The sequence below is a fragment of the Carcharodon carcharias genome, chromosome 12 (assembly GCF_017639515.1).
Source record: "Carcharodon carcharias isolate sCarCar2 chromosome 12, sCarCar2.pri, whole genome shotgun sequence".
Classification (NCBI taxonomy): domain Eukaryota; kingdom Metazoa; phylum Chordata; class Chondrichthyes; order Lamniformes; family Lamnidae; genus Carcharodon; species Carcharodon carcharias.
The window spans coordinates 124,572,454-124,596,546 of NC_054478.1; the positions used below are offsets into that span (position 1 = coordinate 124,572,454).

At 41.8% G+C, this 24,093-nt stretch overlaps 1 protein-coding gene across 3 annotated transcripts in view; it reads right to left on the bottom strand.

Moving 5' to 3' along the window:
- Nucleotides 1-24,093, bottom strand: part of fam117bb (family with sequence similarity 117 member Bb) — a 384,430-nt gene that overhangs the window by 313,012 nt on the left and 47,325 nt on the right. For all 3 annotated transcript variants that reach the window (XM_041200485.1, XM_041200484.1, XM_041200483.1), the window contains exon 2: nt 21,961-22,112. In XM_041200485.1, the coding sequence (XP_041056419.1) occupies nt 21,961-22,112 (152 nt within the window). The remainder of the gene's footprint in view (nt 1-21,960; nt 22,113-24,093) is intronic.

The window sequence follows — 24,093 nt, forward strand, 5'->3', positions numbered from 1 at the left end:
GATGCTGTCAGACCTGCTGAGTGTTTCCGGGTATTTTTATTTTTGTTGAGGAGCTACTTCACAGGCTAGTGAACATGCTCATATTTATACTTGGAACTCTTCAGCCAAGGTCACAATATCTTAGAGAAATTAATGTATATATAGGACAGACAGTTCAATGATACTACTCTTCTTCTCTCTTACCAGTTAATGTGCCTTTCAGTGAATTACTGCAGTCAAAATGTTCCAAACAGAAGAAAACTTAATTAAAACTCCATGCACTGGTAATAAGCTTCTTCAAATTTTAGAAAATATGCTTACTCAAATTTGTCTCTCACCAAGGCAAACTACGAGAGAATTTTATTCTTGGTATCGCCAATGCAGAGTACTAGAATATTAGAAAATGCTGAGGTACTGAAAAAAATGTACAGCTTCCAAAATTAAATCAAGACAGCTCGTTATATCCTTTGCATTGTACAAGTCTGTGCTAGTTTAGATTATGGCAAAATAAGACTGGATGACGCTCATCTCCCATACAATTCTTGTTGAGTTGGTTGTGCACTGCTTCAGACATCTTTCTTTTCCAAGGGCAACTTGTATTCATAAATATAATTTAAGCAATATTAACAAATTGTCTTAACAACAGGTCTAATGATAGCATTCCAAACAAAACATTGCTTCACATAAGGCATCATGAGATCCATTCCCTACTGGGTCACATCTTTAAAGATCACTGTCATAGAAGATGAACTAATCTATTCAAAATGAATGCAACATGAACATGCTATATATGTGTAGATTCACAAAGCATTAATTGTTCAAGGGGGCTAAAACCAGTGGCATCTGCTAATGACTTCAGGCATTTGCTGGTAAAAATTCCAAGTAGTAACACTGCAGACTTAGCATAAAATCAATTTCCCTGACATGTTTACAATCATTTGAGAAGTATTGGTATCTTTCTATAGCTATTCATTGATTAACAGCACTGTGTCCTTGCATATTGTATAGTCCTAAAGTTTCAAATTACTCACCAATCAAAGCCAGCAGTAAATGTGTTCAGCAGTCTGCAAAGCAACACTTCATAGAATATAGCTGCAAAACTTCATTTTTAAAAACAGTCTTCAGTAATCCTGATGGCTCAGTAAGTTTATCTAACAAGCTGCTGAATCATGTAATCATGCAATTTAAAGCTACCTATATTCCAGAGCTGGCAAGACAGTGCCTCATGATCTTAGACATCCCACATGACTTTAATGCTAATTAACTATTTCTGAAGTGTACCTAAATAGCCAAGTGGTTATGGTACTGGGTTTGTAACCCCAAGATCAAGAGTTCAAATCTCACAATGGCAAACTATGAACCAATGTAATTTCATCTGAATAGGAACAGATGGAAACATGTTTGTACTCAAAAGAGTTACAGAGAGAAGGCAGGAGAATGGCACTAAGTGAATTGCTCATACAGAGAGCTGGTACAGACATGATGGGCCAAATGACCTCCTTCTGCACTGTAACAATTCTATGACCCGGCTGACCTGCGGAGGATGCGCGAGTGCCAGGAGGTCTACTCTGCCGCTTCTTCTGCCAGGATCAACTGGGGTAAGTGTTCTGGACTCCTGGTCGGTCAGTGGCAGATGGATCCCCTACCCGAGGAGCTCAGGCCTTTCACCTGGAGCAGGACCAGCCTCCTCTACCTGGGGGTCCATCTCTGCCCCGCTGAGGAATCCTGGCCGGCAAACTGGCAGGAACTGGAGACGAAAGTCACCGCTCGCCTGCGGCGCTGGACAGGACTGCTCCGAGTGCTATCTTACCGGGGTCGAGTTCTGGTCATAAACCAGCTGATCGCCGCCATGTTGTGGTATCGGCTGGTCACTTTGACCCCTCTCCCAGACTTTGTCACAAGAATCCAGAGATTGTTAGTCGACTTCTTCTGGGACAAAAGATTGCACTGGGTCGCTGCCGAGGTTCTGAGTCTCCCGCTTAGGGAGGGTGGTCAGGCACTAGTATGCCTACGCACACAGGTGGCGACTTTCCGCCTTCAGACCCTGCAGCGATACCTCTACGTTGAGCCTCCTCCTAGATGGTGTGCCCTGATGACGTATTTCTTCCGTCAGGTGCATGGCCTGAATTATGACGTGCAGCTCCTGTTTATAGAACAGCTGGGCCTCGGTGGCTCCTTGCAGGCGCTGCCCGTCTTTTACCAGGACCTGATCAAAGTCTGGAAAGTGGTCGCCTCGCGACGCAGCTCTCCCCCGTCAGGAGTAGCGGCTATCGTCAGAGAGCCGCTGCTCAGGAATCCGCCCCTCCGTCCTTTTCAGTGGTTGGCGGAGAGGAGGGCTGTGGCCGCAGGGGTGACCAGGATCGGGGACGTGCTGGGTGGCGGAGGACTGGGCTGGATGCTCCCGCAGGAGTTGGCGCGACGCGCGTCTGTGAGTGTCCAGGTCGCAGCCGATGCCATCCAAGACCTGAGAACGGTCGTGCTCGGACCCGACGTTATTTTGGGTCTTGAGGTGGCCCAGGTGCGCGGTGGTCTTCCGTCTGAGCGTTCCCCTGTTCGGACGGAATTCCACATTGGCCCCAAGCCCCGAACCCTCCCTCGGGTGCTGGTGCCCCGCAATATGAGCCGCCTCGGGGACATGCCCTCTGTGCCTTTTGGCACAGCAAAGAGGGGCTTTTTGTATGGACTGCTGCTGCACACCTTCCATTTTCTCGCCCTTGTCCGTCGACCGGACACGCCCTGGCGTGCCTTGTTGCCGTCCGGCGGCGGAGGCCCTCGATGGGAGGCCCTCTACGGAGGTGTCCTCCCCCTTTCTATCGGGGACCTGGGTTGGAGGGTGTTGCATGCAGCAGTCCCTTATAATAAGAGGATGCATAGGTTCACGGACTCTCAGGACACATGCCCTTTTTGCGGTCTTGTGGAGTCCGTGGACCATGTATACATAGGGTGTTGTAGGCTGCACTCCCTTTTTAGTTATTTGAAAAACCTTTTATTGATGTTTTGTTTGCACTTCAGCCCCACGCTCCTGATCTATGGGCACCCGGTGCGGAAGGGGGTCGGGAAGGAGGAGGACCTCCTCGTGAACCTGCTCCTGGGCCTGGCCAACTTGGCCATTAACAGGTCCAGGCAGCGGGCGATCGACGGGGGAGTCCCGCCCGATTGTTTGTCCCTCTTCCGCGGCTACGTTCACTGCCGGATGTCCCTGGAGAAGGAGCACGCGGTGTCTGCTGGCACTCTCGAGGCCTTCCGTGCTCGGTGGGCACCGCGGGGACTGGGGTGTTTTGTTGACCCCTTTAATCACATTTTGATTTAAAGTTTGTAAGTTTCCTTTAAACTTTGTTCTTGGTTTTACAGCTGACCTGAATTAGGGGCTGTGCCTGATTTATCCCAATTTTGTTGATTTGGTTTTCATTTAAAAGATTATCAAGAGTTCAAATCTCACAATGGCAAACTATGAAACAATGTAACTTCATCTGAAACAGATGGAAACAGGTTTACTCAAAAGAGTATCAAGAGTTCAAATCTCACAATGGCAAACTATGAAACAATGTAACTTCATCTGAATAGGAACAGATGGAAACGTGTTTGTACTCGAAAGAGTTACATTGCAGTGTAGGAACTGCACAACCAATCTGCACAGCAGGGTCTGAATTAAACAGTAACTAAAATTGGCCAAGACACGAGGAAGAACTCCTCTGCCCCTCTTCAAAATAAAGCCATGGCATTATTTTGATGTTCATTCCGGAGGTACAATGTTTCATCCAAAAGCCAGATACAAATACATACTCAGTCACGAGAGAAGCCATGAAATTGCCAACAACATATTCAGAATTTGCAAATATGGTTAAATACTGCTTCTTAGCTGAATGCACTCTGAACCCACTAGGGGGAAACTCTGACCTACACCTGGTTCTTATCAGTAATCAGGGTAGCATCTGTCATCAAAGAGAATGGAATCTCTAGGCATTTGGCTACAGTATCTCTGGGGCAACAATCCAATAGGCAGTTTCAAGTAGGATCAGGGCAGACATATTATTTTATGATGGTAATCTAATGGAATGAAGGATAAATGGAGAAGAAATTAAGTGGGATGAATAGGTCTCCTCTGACAAGGAGAGCAAGATTTGCTTAAGAAGTCATAATTCATTCCTCTCCAGAAGCTGTCATTCCCAGCTATTTACATTATAAAACTATTCATTTCAACCTGTGTAGTTCTTGCTGAAGCTAATCATGATTAATGACTTGCATATGAATTCAGAATCATATGAACAAATAATAAATAAAAATTTTAACACTGACATGCAACATACTCCGAGAAAACAAACTTAAGTACAACTATATATGGTTCTTCCCATCATCTCTTTCATCCCCTCTTCATATCCAATAGTTGTGCCTATGAATATTTGGACACTCTGAATAGAATATCGGCATATGAAGATATAAAAACACTTGGAAGTGATAGTAGGCTCTTCTCTATCACTGATGCCTTCAAAAAAGCAAATTGTAAGCTGACATTTCTAGTCCAAACTTTCAAATCAAGACATAACACTCATTACATCAACACTGTCACCAACTAAATGTATTTTTTTCCATTTTAGCTTCACGTAGGCACAAGTAAAAAAAAGTGTGGTGAAGGTGCTCCCAAAATACCTTTAGATAGGGGGTTTTGGGATTTTGACCAGAGACACTGAATCAGTGATATGACCAATAGGACCTTCAGGCCTGGGAGAGAAGCTTGGAGGTGATGCTCCTCCGACGAACCTGCTGTCCCTGTACTTCCTGCGGCCTCCATCAAGTTTCAGAGGTACCACTGAAGAAGCCTTTCCAAGTTGCTGTAGTACATCCTGTAGTTAGCTCATACTGTAACTCTGATACACCAACAATGGATTTGGGATGCTCTGTCCTCTATTGTATTGAGCTGAACCTATCCAAATAAATGGAGTGCATTCCATCACGTTCCTGCTATATCCTGTAGGTAGTGAAGAAACTTCAAAAGTCAAGGGATGAACCACTTACTGCAGAATAAAGCCTCCAGCCTGCTCCTGTAACTGAATATAGCATTTATCAATCTGGTCCAGTTCAGTTTGTGATCAATGGTAACCCTAAGGATGTTGGTGGGGAGACTCAGCATTGGGAAAAGGAGCGAATATCATGGGGAGGTAGTCAGGATCTCGCTTGCTGAATACCTGAGACTCACCTGCCCATGCCTGTATGGCATCCAAGTCTTTCAGCATGCAGGCATATGCTGCTTCAATTTCAAGAATTGCAAATGGAGTTGGACACTGCGCAACAAGCAAGTGTCCCAACTTCTGAACTTAAGCAAGAGGGAAGGTCACTGATGAAACAACTGAAGAGAAATGGGTTCAGCACTCTCTCTCAAAGCTCCTGCAGCAATGCCCTGGGACTCAGGTAATTGGTCTCCAATGACCATAACCATCTTTCCCTGATCCATTTCCACTTTTATTATGGTTACTGGTGCAACACACTATCAAACAGTGCCTTGATATCATGAGCAATTACTCTCATTTCACCCCTGGAATTCAGTTCATGTCCATGTTAGAACCAAGACTAGATACAAAGTCTGGAACCAAGCAGTTCTTGTGGAAGCCAAACCAAGTATCATTGGCCAGGTTATTGATAAGTAAGCATTGCAGATAGTAGTTAGTACAGTTAAACACTCCTTCCTTCACTGCTGGTAAAAGAGCAGGCTGATGGGCAGGTAATTGGACAGATTGGATTGACCCATTTTTTACGTTTCAACAGTCTTGCATAGATTCTAGTGCTGCGGCTTACTGGAAAAAGTTTAGCTAACCGAGTGGCTAGTTCTAGTGCATAGATCTTAAGCACTTAGCCAGACGTTGTCAGGGCACATTGCCCTGACTGCATCCAGTGCACACAACAGCAATTTCTTATCAAGTGGAGTGAATTAATTGGATGATGATGGTGGAAATCTCAATTTTTGTTTCCACCGTTTAGCATGCATTGTCCTGTGTCGTAGCTTCATCAGGTTGCCACCTTAATTTCAGTTATGTCTGATGCTGCTTTCAGTTTTTCTATAATGCCCATTTAGTGTGGGTTGAGCAATTGCCTTGATAATGATGAGAAGTGAGGGATATGCAAGGCCATGAGTTTACAGATTATGGCAGTACACAGTGCTGTTGCTTCGAATAACACAAAGCACCTCAGGAATGCCCAATTTTGAGTTGCTAGTTCTGCCCTTCAATCTATCTTATTTAACGCAGCTGTACTACCTCAAAAAGGAGCACATCCTCAGTGAGGAGATGGAATTTGATCTCCCCAAGGACTGTGTGGTATTCTCTCCTACCAAAGTCATTATGGATGGGGAGATCAGCAAAATAGACCAGTTTATTGCTTTACAGTAGGTACTGAGAGAGACAACGTTAAGTGCAATCTGTCAGCTATGTCCTTAAGTATGGTAGCACGGTCGGGGAAGATTATTAAGTTTAATTCCAATGGCGGGGGGGGGGGGAACACGACGATCGCCTGAGCAAATGTGAGGGCGCCAGCATGATAGAACATACATACAAACATACAAGCTAGGAGGAATAGGCCACTTGGCCCTTCAAGCCTGCTCCACTATTCAATAAAATCATGGCTGATCTGATCGTAACCTCCCGCCTACTCCCGCTAACCTTTCACCCCCTTGTTAATCAAGAATCTATCTAGCCCTGCCTTTAGACCCTGCTTCCACTGCCTTTTGAGGAGCTGAGTGCCAAAGACTCACAACCCTTAAAAAAATTTTTCCTCCTGTCTTAAATGTCTTAATTCCCAGTTCTAGATTCCCCCACAAGAGGAAACATTCTCTCCACATCCAGCCTGTCAAGACCCCTCAAGATCTTAGATTCAATCAAGCGACCTCTTACTTTCTAAATCCCAGCAGATACCAGCCTAACCTGCCCAACCTTTCCTCATAGGACAACCCACACATTTCTGCTATTAGCCTAGTAAACCTTCTCTGAACTACTTCCAACATGTTTGCATGTACTCCAGGTATGGTCTCACCAGTGCCCTGTAAAACTGAAATGTAACCTCCCTACTTTTGTATTCAATTCCCCTCGTAGAAAACAGTAATATTCTATTGGCTTTCCTAATTACTTGCTCTACCTGCATACTAGCCTTTTGTAATTCATGCACTGGTATATCCAGATCTCTCAATCTCAGAAAATCTCTCAGCATTTAAATAATATGCTTCTTTATTCTCTGCCAAAATGGACAATTTCACATTTGCCCACATTACACTCCATTTGCCGGTCTTTTGCCCACTCACTTAAGCCTATGTCACTTCATAGACTCTTGACATCCTCTTCACAACTCGCTTTCCTATCTTTGCATTGCCAGAAAATTTAGCAACCATACCATCTGTCCCTTCATCCAAGTCATTCTTATAAATTGTTATAATTTGAGGGCCCAGCACTGATCTCTGTGCACACCACTTGTTATATCCTGCCAACCAGAAAAACACCCATTTAAGGCGACTCTGTTTTTCCTGTTCGCTAGCCAATCTTCTATCCATGCCAAAGTGTTATCCCCTACACCATGAGCTTTTATTCTCTGCAATAACCTTAGATGTGGCACCTTATGCCTTCAAATGCCTTCTGGAAATCAAAGTGCAGTACATCCACCGGTTCCCCTTTATCCACAGCATATGTGACTCCTTCAAAGGACTCCAATAATTTGGTTAAACATAATTTCCCTTTCACAAAACCATGTTGAACTCAGCCTGATTTCCTTAAACTTTTCGAAGTGCCCTATAACATCTTTTAGTAATCGCTTCTAACATTTTCCCTATGACAGATATTAAGCTAACTGCTTTGTCTCCCCCATTTTTTGAATAAAGGAGTTATATTTGCTATTTTCCAATCTAAAGGAACCATCTCCGAATCTAGGAAATATTGGAAAATTAAAACCAACACATCAACAATTTCACTAGCCACTTCTTTCAAGACCCTAGGATGAAGTCCATCAGGACCCATCTGTCAGCCCACAGCTGCAACTATATGCTTAATATCACTTCCCTGGTGAGCGTAATTTTCCCCGAGTTCCTTCCTCCCTTCCATTTCCTGATTTACAGCTATTTCTGGGACGTTACTTATATCCCCTATAGTGAAAACCAATGCAAAATTCCTGTTCAATTCATCTGCCATTGCCTTACTTTCCATTATTCATTCCCCAGACTCACTTTATATAGGTCCAACTCACTTTAACTCTTTCCTTTTTTTAAATATCTACAGAAACTCTTACTATCCATCTTTATATTCCCAGCGAGCTTTCTCTCATACTCTAATTTTTCCCACCTTAACCTTTTTGGCATTCTTTGCCACTCTTTATATTCCGTCCAATCTTCCGACCTATCATCCATTTTTGCACAATTGTATGCTTTTTGATACTGTCTTTAAGTTTAGTTAATCACAGATGGTGGGTTCTCCTCTTGGAAGTTCTCTCTCTTTTTTTAATGTATCTATTCTGTGTATTCTGAAATGTCCCTTTAACTGTCATGCAGACCAAACCCCAAAACTCATTTCCCAGTTCACTCTAGCTCGTCCTGCTTTCAAGCCCTCATAATTGCCCTCAAATTTAAATTCTAGTCTTGGACCCACTCATCCTTCCCTCAAACTGAATGTAAAATTGGGCGGGCGCACAAGCGAGAGAAACTTAAAACTTAGCAAATTTTGACTGGGACACTGGCAAACCGGGGAAGGAGTTTCCAAACTTAATGGAAAACTGTTTTACAACGCATTTTGTAAAAAAGCCAACAAGTAGAATGAATATCCTGAATTTGATTACTTTTCAATCAGCAAAACAAAGGTACAAGTACCAGTGACAACTCCAATGTTGCTAAATCATCAGACCACTTGTGCAACATCCAGTATTGGATGAACAGAAATTTCCTCCAACTAAATATAACTTGCTTAACTATTCCTTGGGCAAAAGGGGAGCAAATGATGCTTTGCACACAACAGCATAGAGCAATTCAAAAGCAGCCCAGGTAACTCATTCTGAATCTCCCTCTCTCCCTGCAGAAGCATCTAGTCTCCACTCAGCTGGCCAAGTCACAATTATGAATTCAACATGATCAAAACGGAAGGCGCAAATCTTCATCCTGCCACATGTGTCAGAAAAAAGCTGATACCACATTGACATAACACTGAGTTTGGATTGAACAGTCAAGCAAGTGCATACAAAAGGAATTCAGCATTGCATCTGCTCTATTCAGTAATCCAAGCTTAAAAAAGGAGTACTTGATAACATTACCAAGGGCAAAGCTACATAAAAATTAAACCAGAAACATTCTGTTCAAGATACACAGAAAGAACATCCAGTTTATTAAAATAGCATGTATACATAACAATCTATAGCCAGGTGCAAAATGTTTGCACGCAACTTTGTCATTCTCTAAACACCTATGGGTCACTGAACACAACTAATTCAACTTAAGAATGCATTGAACCCATTGATTTAGCAATTTTATGGCAGAGGTAAATACCAATCTTAAAAATTCTCAAAAGCAATAGTTGTGTCAAAAGGCAGTTAACAAGAGATTCTCACTTGACTTTTGTAAACGTCCTTTTGTTTAAAAAGTAAATGTAGGAAAACAGCATGAGACGCAATTATTCTGCCCCTCGAAGTATACAGGGACTTTGTGCTGTTCAGTATTCCATAATCCTTTGCTGCATTTAAAAAAGGGACCAACATGGATGGAAATCATGAGGCCAGTTGTGATATGCTATGCAACACTGCAGGATATGGACCATCCCTAATTCAAAAGGCATCCGAAGGAAAAACTTACAGCATCAGCAGAATTCTGAGCTGAAGGAAAAAAAGTTTACACTGCAATATTCAGGATGGAGAAAGTTTGCTGGAATGCATTTCAGACAGTGGTCACCCCACAAATTGATAGTGAAATGACAAGTGGGTGACCATTTGCAGGAGCCATGACCTTCTGCATGGTTTGTATTTTATGTATTATGGACTTGTTAAATAATGATAGTGTCATTAAGACAGGTAACTCAGAGGCAAAGGGCAGAGGGGTACAAAATATAATATTTGTACAGAATTCTATATAAGGGATGAACACTCTTTCCTGCCATCTCAACTGACTAATCTATATGATATGCTGTTTCCCAAGTACCACATTACACAACATAACTGAATAGGGATGAATGGCAGGAAGTTGCGGTTAACATGGCAAGCAACATGGCAAAGACCAAAACAAAAAAACTGCGGATGCTGGAAATCGTCATGAGGACTCGAAACGTCAACTCTTTTCTTCTCCGCCGATGCTGCCAGACCTGCTGAGTTTTTCCAGGTAATTCTGTTTTTGTTATGGCAAAGACCAAGTTCAGCATCTTGCAAGTTCAGTTTCAATAGTTAATAAATAGATTAAGGCAGAAAGAATTGAGGGTAGAAGTTTTAAGATTACAAGTAGTAAATGTGAAGAAAATAGGGACAAATAGATTAGTTGTGTAAAGATGTGATATGAGGGATGGTGCAACAGGAAGGATTCAAATGCAACTCCTTTGGAAGCCGGAAGCTATTCAGGCAGGCTGGGCTTAAGCCCAGTTGAGTGAACTCCTGACTTTTTTTAAATGCTAAGTTTGCAGATATTTATCTTGCCAAGTTGTTTAAACAAGGCAACTAAATAATTTAACAACTGAAGCACCTTGTGTGAAAACAAAGGTAACCATGAAAGTCATGAGTTGTATAGAAACAAAAGCAGTGAAATCAAAAAGGAAACATAGGGAGTGACAACGTATTGAAGGTGTTGGCAGGCTTAAAAGTGGATAAATCTCCACATCCAGGTGATTTCTGCTGAGGGAGGCAAGGGAGGAGATCGCAGGGGCTCTGACCCAAATTTTTAATTCCTCTCTGGCCACGGGGAAGGTGCCAGAGGACTGGAGAACAGCTAATGTGGTTCTGCTATTTAAGAAGGGTTGTAGAGATAAGCCAAGGAACTATAGACCAGTGAGTCTCATGTCAGTGGTAGGGAAACTAATGGAGAAAATTCTGAAGGAGAGAATCTACCTCAGGGTTAAATTCCATCTGCCACTTATCTGCCCATTTGACCATCCTGTCGATATCTTCCTGTAGCCCAAGACACTCAACCTCACTTTTAACCACCCGGCCAATCTTTGTGTCATCCGCAAACTTACTAATCCTACTCCCAACATAGGTCATCTATGTCATTTATATAAATAATGAATAATAGAGGACCCAGCACAGCTCCTTGTGGTATGCCACTGGACAATGGCCTCCATTAACTAAAGCAACTCCACTTGGAGAGGCATGGTTTGATCAGGGATAGTCAGCATGGCTTTGTCAGAGGGAGGTCATGCCTAACAAATTTGATTGAATTTTTTGAGGTGGTCACCAGATGTGTAGATGAGGGTAGTGTAGCTAATGTAGTTTATATGGATTTCAGCAAAGCCTTTGCCAAGGTCCCACATGGGAGATTTGTAAAGATGGCAAAAGTAGATGGGATACAGGGTAATTTGATAAGGTGGGTTCAGAATTGGCATAGTTGTAGGAGACAGAGGGTGATAGCAGAAGGCTGCTTTAGTGACTGGAGGCCAATGTCCAGTGGCATACCACAAGGAGCTGTGCTGCGTCCACTATTATTCGTAATTCATATAAACGACAAAGATGACTATGTTGGGAGTAGGATTAGTAAGTTTGCGGATGACACAAAGATTGGCCGGGTGGTTAAAACTGAGGTTGAGTGTCTTGGGCTACAGCAAGATATAGACAGGATGGTCAAATAGGCAGATAAGTGGCAGATGGAATTTAACCCTGAAAAGTGTGAGGTGATACACTTTGGAAGGAGTAATTTGACAAGGAAGTATTCAATTAACGGCATGACACTAGGAAGTTCTGAGGAACAAAGGGACATTGGTGTGTGTGTCCAAAGATCTCTGAAGGCGGAGGGGCATGTTAGGAGGATGGTGAAAAAGGCATATGGGTCACTTACGTTTATCAATCGAGGCATAGATTACAAAAGTAGGGAGATCCTGTTGGAGTTGTATAGAACCTTGGTGATGCCGCAGCTGGAGTACTGCGTGCAGTTCTGGTCGCCACATTATAGGAGGTATGTGATTGCACTGGAGGGGGTGCAGAGGAGATTCACCAGGGTGTTGCCTGGGATGAAACATTTAAGTTATCAAAAGTTGGATAGACTTGGGTTGTTTTTATTGGAGCAGGGAAGACCGAGGGGCCACCTGATCGAGGTGTACAAGATTATGAGGGGTACGGACAGGGTGGATGGGGGCAGCTGTTCCCCTTAGTCGAAGGGTCAGTCACAAGGGGACATAAGTTCAAGGTAAGGGGCAGGAGGTTTAGGGGGGATGTGAGGAAAATTTTTTTTACCCAGAGGGTGGTGACGATATGGAATGCACTGCCTGGGAGAGTGGTGGAGGCGGGCTGCCTCACATCCTTTAAAAAGTGCCCAGATGAGCACGTGGCACATCATAACATCCAAGGCTATGGGCCAAGTGCTGGTAAATGGGATTAGGTAGGTAGGTCAGGTGTCACATGTCAGTGCAGACTCGATGGGCCAAAGGGCCTCTTGTGCACTGAGAGATTCTGTGAAATTAAAAACAAAGGGGAGGGCAAAGAGAGAGAATATTGACAAGCAAATTCAAGGAGGAGAACCCAAAGACATTTTATCAATACATAAGACTACGAGGATGATTCAAGAAAAAGAGTCGGGCCCATAAAAGACCAAAAAGGTAAACTACGTGTGGAGGTGGAGGATGTAGGTATGGCTCTTAGTGAATACTTTACATCTGTCTTCACCAAAGAGGGGAACAATGCAGACGCTGTGGTTAAGGAGGAGGAGTGTGCTATTGGATGTGATAGGTATAGGGAGAGGGGAAATATCAAGGGGATTAGCATCCTTGAAAGTGGATAAATCACCAGGGTGATGAAATGTATGCCAGACTGTTAAAAGAAGCCAGGGAGGAAATAGCAGAAGGTCTGACCATCATTTTCCAATCCTCAATGGATACAGGTGAGGTGCCAGAGGATTGGATGTCTGCTAATGCTGTACCTTTGTTTGAAAGGGGAGCAGGGGATAGACCAAATAATAACAGGCCAGTCAGTCTGACCTCAGTCGTGGGCAAATTATTGGAATCAAATCTGAGGGATAGGATAAACAGTCACTTAGAAAGGCATGGCTTAATCAAGGGCAATCAGCATGGATTTGTTGAGGTCATGTCTGACTAGTTTGAATTTTGAGAAATTAACAAGGAAGGTCGTGCAGTTCATGTGGTCCACATGGATTTTAGTAAGGCTTTTGACATGGTCCCACATAGCAGACTTGTTAAAAAAAAAGCCCATGGGATTCAAGGAAATGTAGCAAGCTGGATACAAAATTGGCTCACTGGCAGGAAACAAAGGGTAATTGTTGATGGATGTTTTTTGACTGGAAGGCTGTTTGCACTGGGGTTCTACAGGGCTCAGTCCTAGGTCCCTTTTTTGTGGTATATATTAATAATTTGGATGTAAACACAGGGGGAATGATCATGCAGTTTGCAGATGTCACAAAAATTGGCCATGCTGTAGATAGTGTGGAGGATTGCTGTAGGCTGCAGGAAGACATCAATGGACTGGTCAGGTGGGCATCAAAAGGTGACAAATGGAAATCAACCGGAGAAATGTGATGTGATGCATTTGGGGAGGCCAAACAAGGCAAAGGATTACACAATTAATGGGAGGTGTACAGGAAGTTGAGACACCTTGGAGTGAATGCCCACAGATCCCCGAAAGTAGAACAGGTTGATAAGGTGGTTAAAGCGACAAATGGAATCCTTTCGTTTATTAGCCGGGGCATAGAATATAAAAACAGGAAGGTTACGCTGGAGTGATATAAAACATTAGTTAGGCCACAGTTTGAGTATTGTGTGCAGTTCTGGTCCTCATTATAGAAAGGATGTAATTGCATTAGAACTGGAAAATTGCAGCTATGAGATGAGTTTGGATAGGCTGGGGTTGTTCTCCATGGAACAGAGGAGGCTGAGGGGAGATTTCATTAAGATTCACAAAATTGTGAGGGGCCTGGATACAGTGGATGGGAAGGGCCTTTTTACTTTAGCAGAGAGATTTAAAGTGGGATTGGCAGAAAATTAGAGGGAGCTAAGGAAAATAATTTCCACTCAAAAGGGTTGTGGGGGCCTGGGATTCACTGTCTGAAAAAGAGTAGGAGAGATAGAAACACTCAATCCATTTCAAAAGATGTCTGGATATGCACTTCAAGTATTATAAACTGCAGGGCTATGGACCAAATGGTGGAAAGTGGGATTAGGCTAGGTGGCTTGTCTTTCGGCCAGCGCATTCTGTTGAAAAGTCATGCAGACTCGAAACGTTAACTGTGCTCCCTTCCACAGATGCTGCTAGACCTGCTGAGTTTTTCCAGGTGTTTTTGTATCCAAAAGTTGCTGTCTGAATTATTCCACTCTGTCATTAGCTTTGCGAAACTAGCATCTTATTATCGCCCTCATCACTGACATGCATTGAATAGTGTGAAAGTGAATAGTTAAGAACTAAGCTTAGAGCCAAGTCTTGTTGATGCCAGTCTAAGTAGCCATTTGACGACTTGATAAGTCTTAAATCACTGAGAAACATAAATTAGAAGTACCAGAGATGTTAAGCGTTGAGAATCATTCCTTCAGGCATTAATTGTTGACTTTTTAAATAATGTATAGTCTATTATTTAAATTTTGTTAAAACTTCCCAAAGATTAACAACCTAAGAAATTCCTCCTCATCTCAATCTTAAATGGAGGTCTCTTATTTTTAAACTGTACCCCTTAGTTCTCGATTCCCCCACAAGAAAAAACATCCCGTCAAGACCCCTCAGAATCTTTTATGTTTCAATAAGATCACATCTCATTCTTCTAAACTCCAATGAACATAGGCCCAACCTGCATAGCCTTTCCTCAAACCTCATTTGGCATGGGGTTACCTATTCTAATTTACATTTCCTCCTCCAATCTTGCACTATTATTTTCACAATCCTTCAATCTGATAGTTTGAAATACACAGTTGCTAGTTCTGTTCACTCAGGTCCCAGATGCCCAGTTTCCGTTGTTGCAATGTTACCTGTTTACACTTCCAGCAACAAGCCACACAAAAATAGTTTAAAAACCTTAATATGCAGGGATAACTAGCAATGCTCAATGCTGTTGGATTCCTGCCACAAAATTTGGCCTGTAATGTTTATGGATCAGGATGCTTCTGTACCATGGCCAACCTAGGGGCGACTGGGAAAACTCATGCTGAGCAGTTCAGGAAATTTCAATTGACAAGAGTTTCTGGAACTAGTATTTGGTTTCGCATATTATAAATGAGGTGGTTTAAATGATGTAGAACAAAAGATTATTCCTTTTATGGTGTTTCAAACAATAAAATGCCAATTGGTACATCAAGGCTGTTCCATCCAAATTCCGTGCTCTATCATACATTCACCAACTGGTGATCGATCCTACCCTATGTCCTATGATCCCTACTTTAAAGAATGTTTCAGTCCTTTCCCAGCTCCCCTCCAAATATTATATGCTGCATTCAAAATAAACAGGGTAACAAATCAGCCAACTTTCTGAAGTGGCTAGTTGATCCCAATTTAATATCCTCCTTTGCTGTCTAACAAATCTTGAAGGGTTTTTTCCTAATCTTGGCCTTGGCTTGTGACTTGTGAATTTAGTGTCCATATCTTCCAGTCCTATACTCACTCCCAAATTTAAATAGTGCCTTTGATTCAATCTTTTCTATGCCTTACCCTTTTTCCAATTCAAACCTCTTCGATTAGAAAAGCCTACCACTAAAATAAATGATAAAAGCAAAATACTGCGGATGCTGGAAATCTGAAACAAAAACAAAAATAGTTGGAAAAACCTCAGCAGGTCTGACAGCATCTGCGGAGAGGAACACAGTTGACGTTTCGAGTCCATATGACTCATCAGAACTCAGGAAATCGAGAAAAGACGTGAAATAGAAGCTGGTAGAGGGAGGTGGGACAGGTAGAGCTGGATGGAGGCAAAGAGACTGCCAAAGATGTCATGGACAAAAGGACAAAGGGGTGTTGACGGTGGTGATATAATCTAAGGAATGTGCTAATGGGGACATTAAGGGCAGCAAACAGTACAAGCAAGTGGCAGATGGCCCTAGTAGGGGTGGGGTGGGGGGAAGGGATCGAGATGGGCTAAAAGGGGGAGATAAAACAATACATCAAAATAAATTTTAAAAAAGGTGGGAAAAGAAAAATTTTTAAGATTTTTAGTTATAATTTATTGGAAAAAGGGGGATCGAAAAGATGGAGGAGAGAGTTCATGATCTGAGGTTGTTGAAATTAATGTTAAGGCTGGAAGGCTGTAAAGTGCCTAGTCAGAAGATGAGTTGCTGTTCCTCCAGTTTCCGTTGAGCTTCACTGGAACATTGCAGCAGGCCAAGGACGGACATGTGGGCGTGAGAGCAGGGTGATGTGTTGAAATGGCAAGCAACAGGGAGGTCTGGGTCATGCTTGCAGATAGATCGAAGGTGTTTCGCAAAGCGATCACCCAGTCTGCGTTTGGTCTCTCCAATGTAGAGGAGACCGCAATAGGAGCAGCGAATGCAGTAGACTACATTAAGGGAAGTGCAAGTGAAGTGCTGCTTCACTTGAAAGGAGTGTTTGGATGGTGAGGAGGGGGGAAGTAAAGGGGCAGCTGTTGCACCTTCTGTGGTTGCATGGGTAGGTGCTGAAAAAAGAGGGCTGAGGTGTAGGGGGTGATGGAGGAGTGGACCAGGGTGTCCCACAGGGAATGATCCCCGTGGAAAGCTGCCAGGGGGTGGGTGAAGAGACGTGTTTGGTGGTGGCAACATGCTGGAGTTGGCAGAAATGGCGGAGGATGATCCTTTGAATGCGGAGGCTGGTGGGGTGATAAGTGAGGACAAGTAAATAAGTTAAAATAAATGCTTGTGCAAGTTACATCGTGTTATGATGGCCCTGGGTACAAATCGGGCAAATTTTTTTTGTAGCACGACACAGCAGTGAGCTGAAGGAAAAGAAATCGTTTAATATCTACGATCTGCTACAATCAATTTTTGAAATACTGAACAAGATCAAGCATTAATACATTTAAGGGAAAGCTAGCTAAACACAAACGAGAAAGGAAGAATATGTTGATGGTGCCAGAAGGGCGAGAGGCAGCTCTCGTGGATCAGAAAAAGTTGCAAGGGCCTAATATGCTGAAATTACTTACAGCACAGAAACTGATCTAAGAAAGATGTTGTTCACGAATTAGCTGATGCCATTGTCGATCTAGCTAAAGAATATGGCAAATGTATGCCAATAGATGTGCTACTTCTGCCAATCCTAAACTTGCCACTTGATTTACTATTCAGTAGGTTCACAGAACCAGCTGCATCCTTCTATAATGAAGGAGGTGTATTAACTGTAAAATCTTTCCATTCTTTCCTACAGCAAGATTAATTTTGTCACAAGAATTTGTTTGTAACTTGGCCCCCAGCATTTCATAACTTTGTCCCGAAGATTCACAATCATCCATTGCACCCAATATCCTTTTTGGGGGAGAATAATTAAAATTGCTGCATTCCAGAGTCAGCTTCACATTACCAACAAATTGTGTTCTGACTGGTTGTCCAATGTGCTGAATGTTCAAATTCGCCTTATCGGGAAATGATTAATGATCATTTCTAATTCTTTCCCTCCCTCCAGTCTCTAGCTGCAGATTATTCATGTATTTACTGCTACATGCCCCTAAATACATTGGCTACACTTGTCCATATTAAAACTATATGTCATGTCAGTCCAACTACCTATTAAGTAACTGCTGTTTGAAAATAATTCATATCCCATTTATTAGCAGCCCGCATATCTGTCATTAAACATAATGCTAACTAAACGAGAGAAACTACATCCTATATTGTTCAGATGTTGTGAAAATCCAAGGTCCCAGAACATACTGGTACCAAGCACCACATTTAAAAAAAGATAGAGAACTTAGTTTTCACCACCATTTTGCATTTCTAAACCAGCCCTCAATATATTCAGATGCTATTTATTTGTTCGTGGGATATGGGCAACAATGGCAAGGCCAGCATATACTGTCCCTCCCTAGCTACCCAAGATGGTGCTAGTGAGTTGCAAGGTTGGTTAGGGAGGGAGTTCCAGGATTTTGACTCATCGACAGTGTAGGAATTGCAATATAGTTATAAGTCAAGATGTTACTGTGACTTAAGAGGGGAACTTGCAGGTTGTGGCATTCCCATGCACTACTGATCTTGTACTAAATGGTAGAGGTTACAGGCAGAAAAGGTGCTTGTGGATTCGTATTACCCATATTCCTCAACATTTTCAGTTGTTTGTTCATGATGGATCAGCGCACAATGAGTTAAAACAGTTTTCAGCTTTGCTGGACAGGGGTGCTTTCTGAAGTAAGCCTAAGGCAAGATGAGGAGCTGAAAGAATGTTATAGTCTGGAAAGCTGGAGTGGTCACTCCATTTAGGGTAACAGTGATTGAATAGCTTAAGTACACCATATAACCATGGTAACAGGGTGTTTAGGTTGAGATGGACTAGGTGTATCTTCTTGGTTCCATGCTGTTACTTCAGTGTCTCTAGGCTTTTTCGCTTTATTGGGATTTAGTGGCAGTATGCATGAAATGTAGTGATCAAAGTAAGCTGAGTAAACCACTATATGCTATTGTAATACTGAATTGTGGAGTGTGATGTTGTGATGTACCCAAGATCTTAGAGAATCACAGGCTCAACAAAGAATCATGTAATCATATTGGAATTGTAGTCTGATTTACTTAAATGCATATGTTGAATTGTTTAAAACTGACTCTGTGGTTATTCTAACTGATGTCTATACACTGTGGTGTTTAAATTAATGAAATGAAATAAAACATGCGAACAGTCCCAACAGTGCTGTCAACAAAGCCTTGGTGAGTTGCTGCAGTACATCTTGTAGATGGTACACACTGCACTCTCAACGTTCCAGTAATGGAGGAAGCGAATGTTTAAGATCAGTTAAGTGGGGTTTTGCCCTGGAGTTATCAAGTTTGTGCTGTTGGAGTGCACTCATCCAGACAGGTGGGAAGTACTCCAACACACTCCTGACTTGTGCCTTGCAGATGGTGAACAAGCTTTAGGGAGTCAGGCGGTGAGTTAATTGCTGCAGGGTTGCCAGCCTCTAACTTGTTTTAGCCACAGTATGTATCCTTAAATTTCTGGTCAATGGTGGCCCTCAGTATATTGACTGTGAGGGATTTGACAATGTTAAGGGGAGGTGTTTAGATTCTCTTATTGGAGACTGGTCATTGCCTGATGCGAATGTTACCTGTCACTTATCAGCCATAACCTGAACGCTGTCCAGATCTTCCAATATGCCGGCACAGACTGCTTCAGAATCAGGAGTCACAAACACTCTGCAATCATCAACAAGTATCCCTTCTTCTGACCTTATGATGAAGGGAAGGTCATTGACGAAGGAGCTGAAAATGGCTATGCCGATAACACTGCCCTGAGGAACACCTGATGTGATGGCCTGTGGCTGGGATGATTGGCCTCCAACGTAGAAAACATTCTTCCTTTGCCTTACGCCGGACTCTAGCCAGTGGAGAGTTTACCTCCCGATTTCCATTAGCTTCCATTTCATAAAGCTCCTTGATGCTGCACTCTTAAATGCTGTCTAATGTTCTCTGTCAAACACTGTCTTAATGCCAAGAACAGTCACAAATCTCGCCTCTTGAATTCAGTTATTTTATTCACGTTTGGACTAAGGCTGTATTCAGGTCTGGAGCTCATTTGTTATTACTGACACCCAAACTGAGCATTGGTGAGCAAATTATTGCTAAGTGCCACTTGATAACACTGTCAATTGCGCCTTCTATCTATGCTAATGATTGAAAGTAGGCTGACATGTGGGGGTGGAGAGAAGGTTAAGTGGCCACATTGGATTTGTCCTTCTGTAATTAAATTCAGGTATGAACATAGCAGCACAAAACATTTGTTTAGAGCCAAAGCTGTTGCTGTAGACTGTTATTTTGCTCTGACAATGGTAGAGACTGAGCAATGCTGTTCTGAGTCAACCTGTAATCACCTTACGAGAAAGCTGGTAGCCAAAATTCGAAATCAGATGCAACTTGGATGCACTTAATTCAGCATTGTAGCTCCTGTTCTGGTCATCTTAAATGACAAGAGACCCAGAAAAATCTACATTTATATTGTTTCATCACACCCTCAAAATCTCATTTGCTTAAATATTACTCTGGCGTGCAGCAATATTTCAACAAGTAATCAATGAACTGATCTGACTTTTTTAGGTGAAGGAGAAATATTGGCCAGGGCATCAGAAGAATCTTCCTACTCTCCCCTACATTGTGCCACAAGGTCTTCAAAGTCTACCTGAAGCACCAGGATAGTCCAACAAGTTCTGGGCTTAACATTTAAGGGTAGCAAACTCACCATTGCAATACTGCTTCAGTACTATACATTGTCAGCCCACGTTGCATGTTTAAGATCTTGTGCAAGGCTCAATTCCACACAATGACAGAAACATGTATATGAAAAGTTAAGGCAAGCTGACTGCAACAAATTTAATACAAACTTACAACGGAAAGGGATTTTGTAATCTAAGCAGGACATAATGACAACTTATGGCAGAGGTACTCAACCAACTAAGTTGAGTAAGCATCAAGACAGTCAATGAAGACATTCATTCCACAGGAGCCTGAGAGCCAAGTAACAAAATTACTAAAAGCTGATCCTGAAGCAAATATCAAAAAGTAATAAGTTTTGCAACTGTTTTGGTTGGACAATTGCATATATGACCACTTCAAGGTAAAGCAACTTTATACCTTGAGCTACAAGAAGCAACTTTTAATCACAGGAATATCTGAAGTATCTCAGCTTCAGGACAGCATAATGGAACAACTTCACATAAATCTCAAGGAGAACGCAAAAACAAAAATAGGTAACAGCATCTGGAATAAGGCCATTTGTCACTCAAGCCTCCTCTACCAACAGGATTGTGGCTGATCTAACATTTCTAACTCCACCTTCATGCACTATCCCTATACCCTTTAATTTTATCAGTATGGAAAAATTTTTCAACATCATTGCAGTCATTCCAGATCATAGACTGAGACTGGGAAAAATCTACAACTGATCAATTCAATGTAGGGGAGTATGAGATCATCGACTGTGGAATACAAGGCAAAGTGGAATATTTTCATGGCGAGAGACAGGGAAAATGTAGGGGTAAAACATACTCATGTATACAAATTACTCAAAGCTAGTGCGCAGGTACAAAAAATAACAAAATGGTTGGAATGTTGGCCTTTATCTCAAAGGGGTTTGAAATGAAATTAAGTGATGCTCCAGTAAGCCACTTTCAAACCAATTTAGAATACTTAACTCAGTTTTAGTATTGAACTTCAGAAGATATACTGATCATAGAGGGGGCATGTATATATTCAGAAGAATGATACATCATCTTAGGAGTTTAATTATGATATGTTGCATACACTTGTATTTTGAGTTTCAAAGGATGAGGGTGATCTAAACAAAATATTTAAAAAATATGGGGTTTATTGGAGTGCACAGAGAAATTTCATGATTGGAGTCTTCTGAAAAACAGAATAATAAAATCAGATTTTGACCATTGGAGAAACAAAATCAATTAATACATTCTCCCTGCAAAGAATATCAAAAGACTGGAACCCTCTCCCACAAAAAGGTATGAATGCTGAGTCAATTGAAATTTAAGACGAGGAATCTATGTTTTTTGTTAGCTAATGGTATCAGTGCATACAGAGAAATGCCAGGTAAATAAGAGTCAATGTACAAATTAGTCACAACCAAAAACTTAGTGATAGGAATGGCTCGAGGGTCTAAACAACCTACTCAGCTTCTCTGCACTACGTAGAAACAAAACAGACTCAAGTAAAGGAGTTCAGCTTGACATACCTGTGTAGCTTTATCTCTCACACAAGGAGCAGAATGGCTGTGGGAATCACGTGGCCACTGGCCAGTGAGGTAGGGAGCTGCAAGCGTGTCCAATGATGATGTTCGGCGGATGTTACTGGAGGGGCTCACCAGAGACTGACGTGATCTTTCAACTGAATATATAAGGGAAAACATTTGAATGAACTATTTTCAGAAAATACACATTTAATTTTGACAAGTACATCTTTGAAGACAAAAAGTGAAGCATACAAATAGGCAAATGTTTCATCAAGATATTCCCATGGTTCCAAAAGCAATTATTTCTGCCCTTCAGAACAGGTCCATGGGAGCTGGTCTCCTTTTGGTACTTGACTATCATTTAAGTGAGGTTTGGGGTGAGTAGCAGCAGGCTATTTTACTGAGGGCAATACAGCCAAGCCTGGTTCTGTCCTCAGGTGACCAGACATGTGCATTTCAATTAAGGATCACTGAACAGGACAGAGCTCTGTTTGATTTAGATACTAACAGTTTCAAGTAGAAGGAAATCTTTGGTTCTATCTAGCCAAACTATCCAGATATTCCACATGTTACTTTGGTACATTTTTAATAATTGTGAATCTCCTCTCAATGGATCAGGAACTAGTAATTGAGGTCAGCAAAACAAACTTGTAGTGCTTACAGAAAAATATATTAGATGCTTTGATCCATTGATGTTGCAACATGTATTAATTTAGCAACTTTAACACAAAACATCCTAAAGGACTTCACAGGAGCATTATAAAGCAAAAATTGACACCAAACCACCTAGAGATGTGTTAGGGCAGATAACCCAAAACTTAGTCAAAAGGCTAGAATTTGAAGGAGCATCTTAAAAGGAGATAGGGAGGGGTGAGGTAACAGAGGAACTGAAAACAAGGATGAGTATTTTATAATTGTTATGTATATGTTGGGACACTGCTTGCTCGAGCATTTTAGATGGCTGTGGAGTTTCCCCAATACTGGATTTTTAATCTTTTTACCATTAAATCATACATCAGGAGAGGTGGCAATAGGTGTGAGCTACAGACAAAAAAAATCCAGCAATCATTTAAAAAAAATAAATGCTCCAATTCTATAACATTATAAGGGCAGCTGCATGGTCCAATTTCAAGGCATTTAGTTTGGCATTTTCTAAATCTCCTTGGGGAGCTAACCATCTTGCAATCACTCCTGCTTATCCATTTACTCTAATTTACTAATTAAATTCAGGCTTTAATGTCGAGTGGCTCATCATCTGTGCCCCTTCATTAGTGGAAAATATATAAACCTAACAGTAAAAGCTGATGACCAGAATCATAAGAGTACACATTGCAAAAACTGAGAAACCCAAAGGGTTTTCTTTCTCAGGGCACCACCTCAAATGCCTGTGAAAACAAATCAGCACCTTTTGTTTGTGGCAATGTGCAGTGGCACGAAAACTGACCTCGAATTAACCACCAGAATATGCAACGTCACTCCCATTTTCACACTCATCAACCCTTGTTCAAAATTATGAAGGGTTTTTTTATGGCTGAAATAAGAAAATTGTATTCAAAATAGAAAGCAAATTGACAGGGCTGATGGGGAATAACTCTTCCTAACATCAGGTGAATCCACACAAGGAAACAGAATAAGTGAACCCAAATCATGGAAATTATTCTGCATAGAGCTTTGAGAGAATGTGGAATATGCTGAGTAATCACAATCATTAGACAACTGGTGTTTAAAACCAAGTTAGATATTTACTTCAAAAATAGGAATACTTCAAAAGAAAAAATATTAAGTGAAAAAGCAGAGATGTCAGTTGCCAGGGTAACGAAAAATGGCACAGCAATTAAACTTCCAGATGTGATTCCAATTAACACCAAATTTATTGTATCTGCATCAAAGGACTATTTGAAAGAATACATTTAAAAAAATCACAAGCCAACACAATTCAGTCTTATGCGATACACTCTAAGTAATGTAATTTCATTGCCTTAAATTGCTTCCATAAATCAGTAAGTGTTACCACTCATATCTTCACCAGCTCAAAATAGCTCTCTTAAAGAAGCTATTCCCTTGCCCTCAAGGACACCTAAATGCGTACTACACAACAACTGCTTTAAGCAGAAATCAAAACCTTGCTCAAAGGGA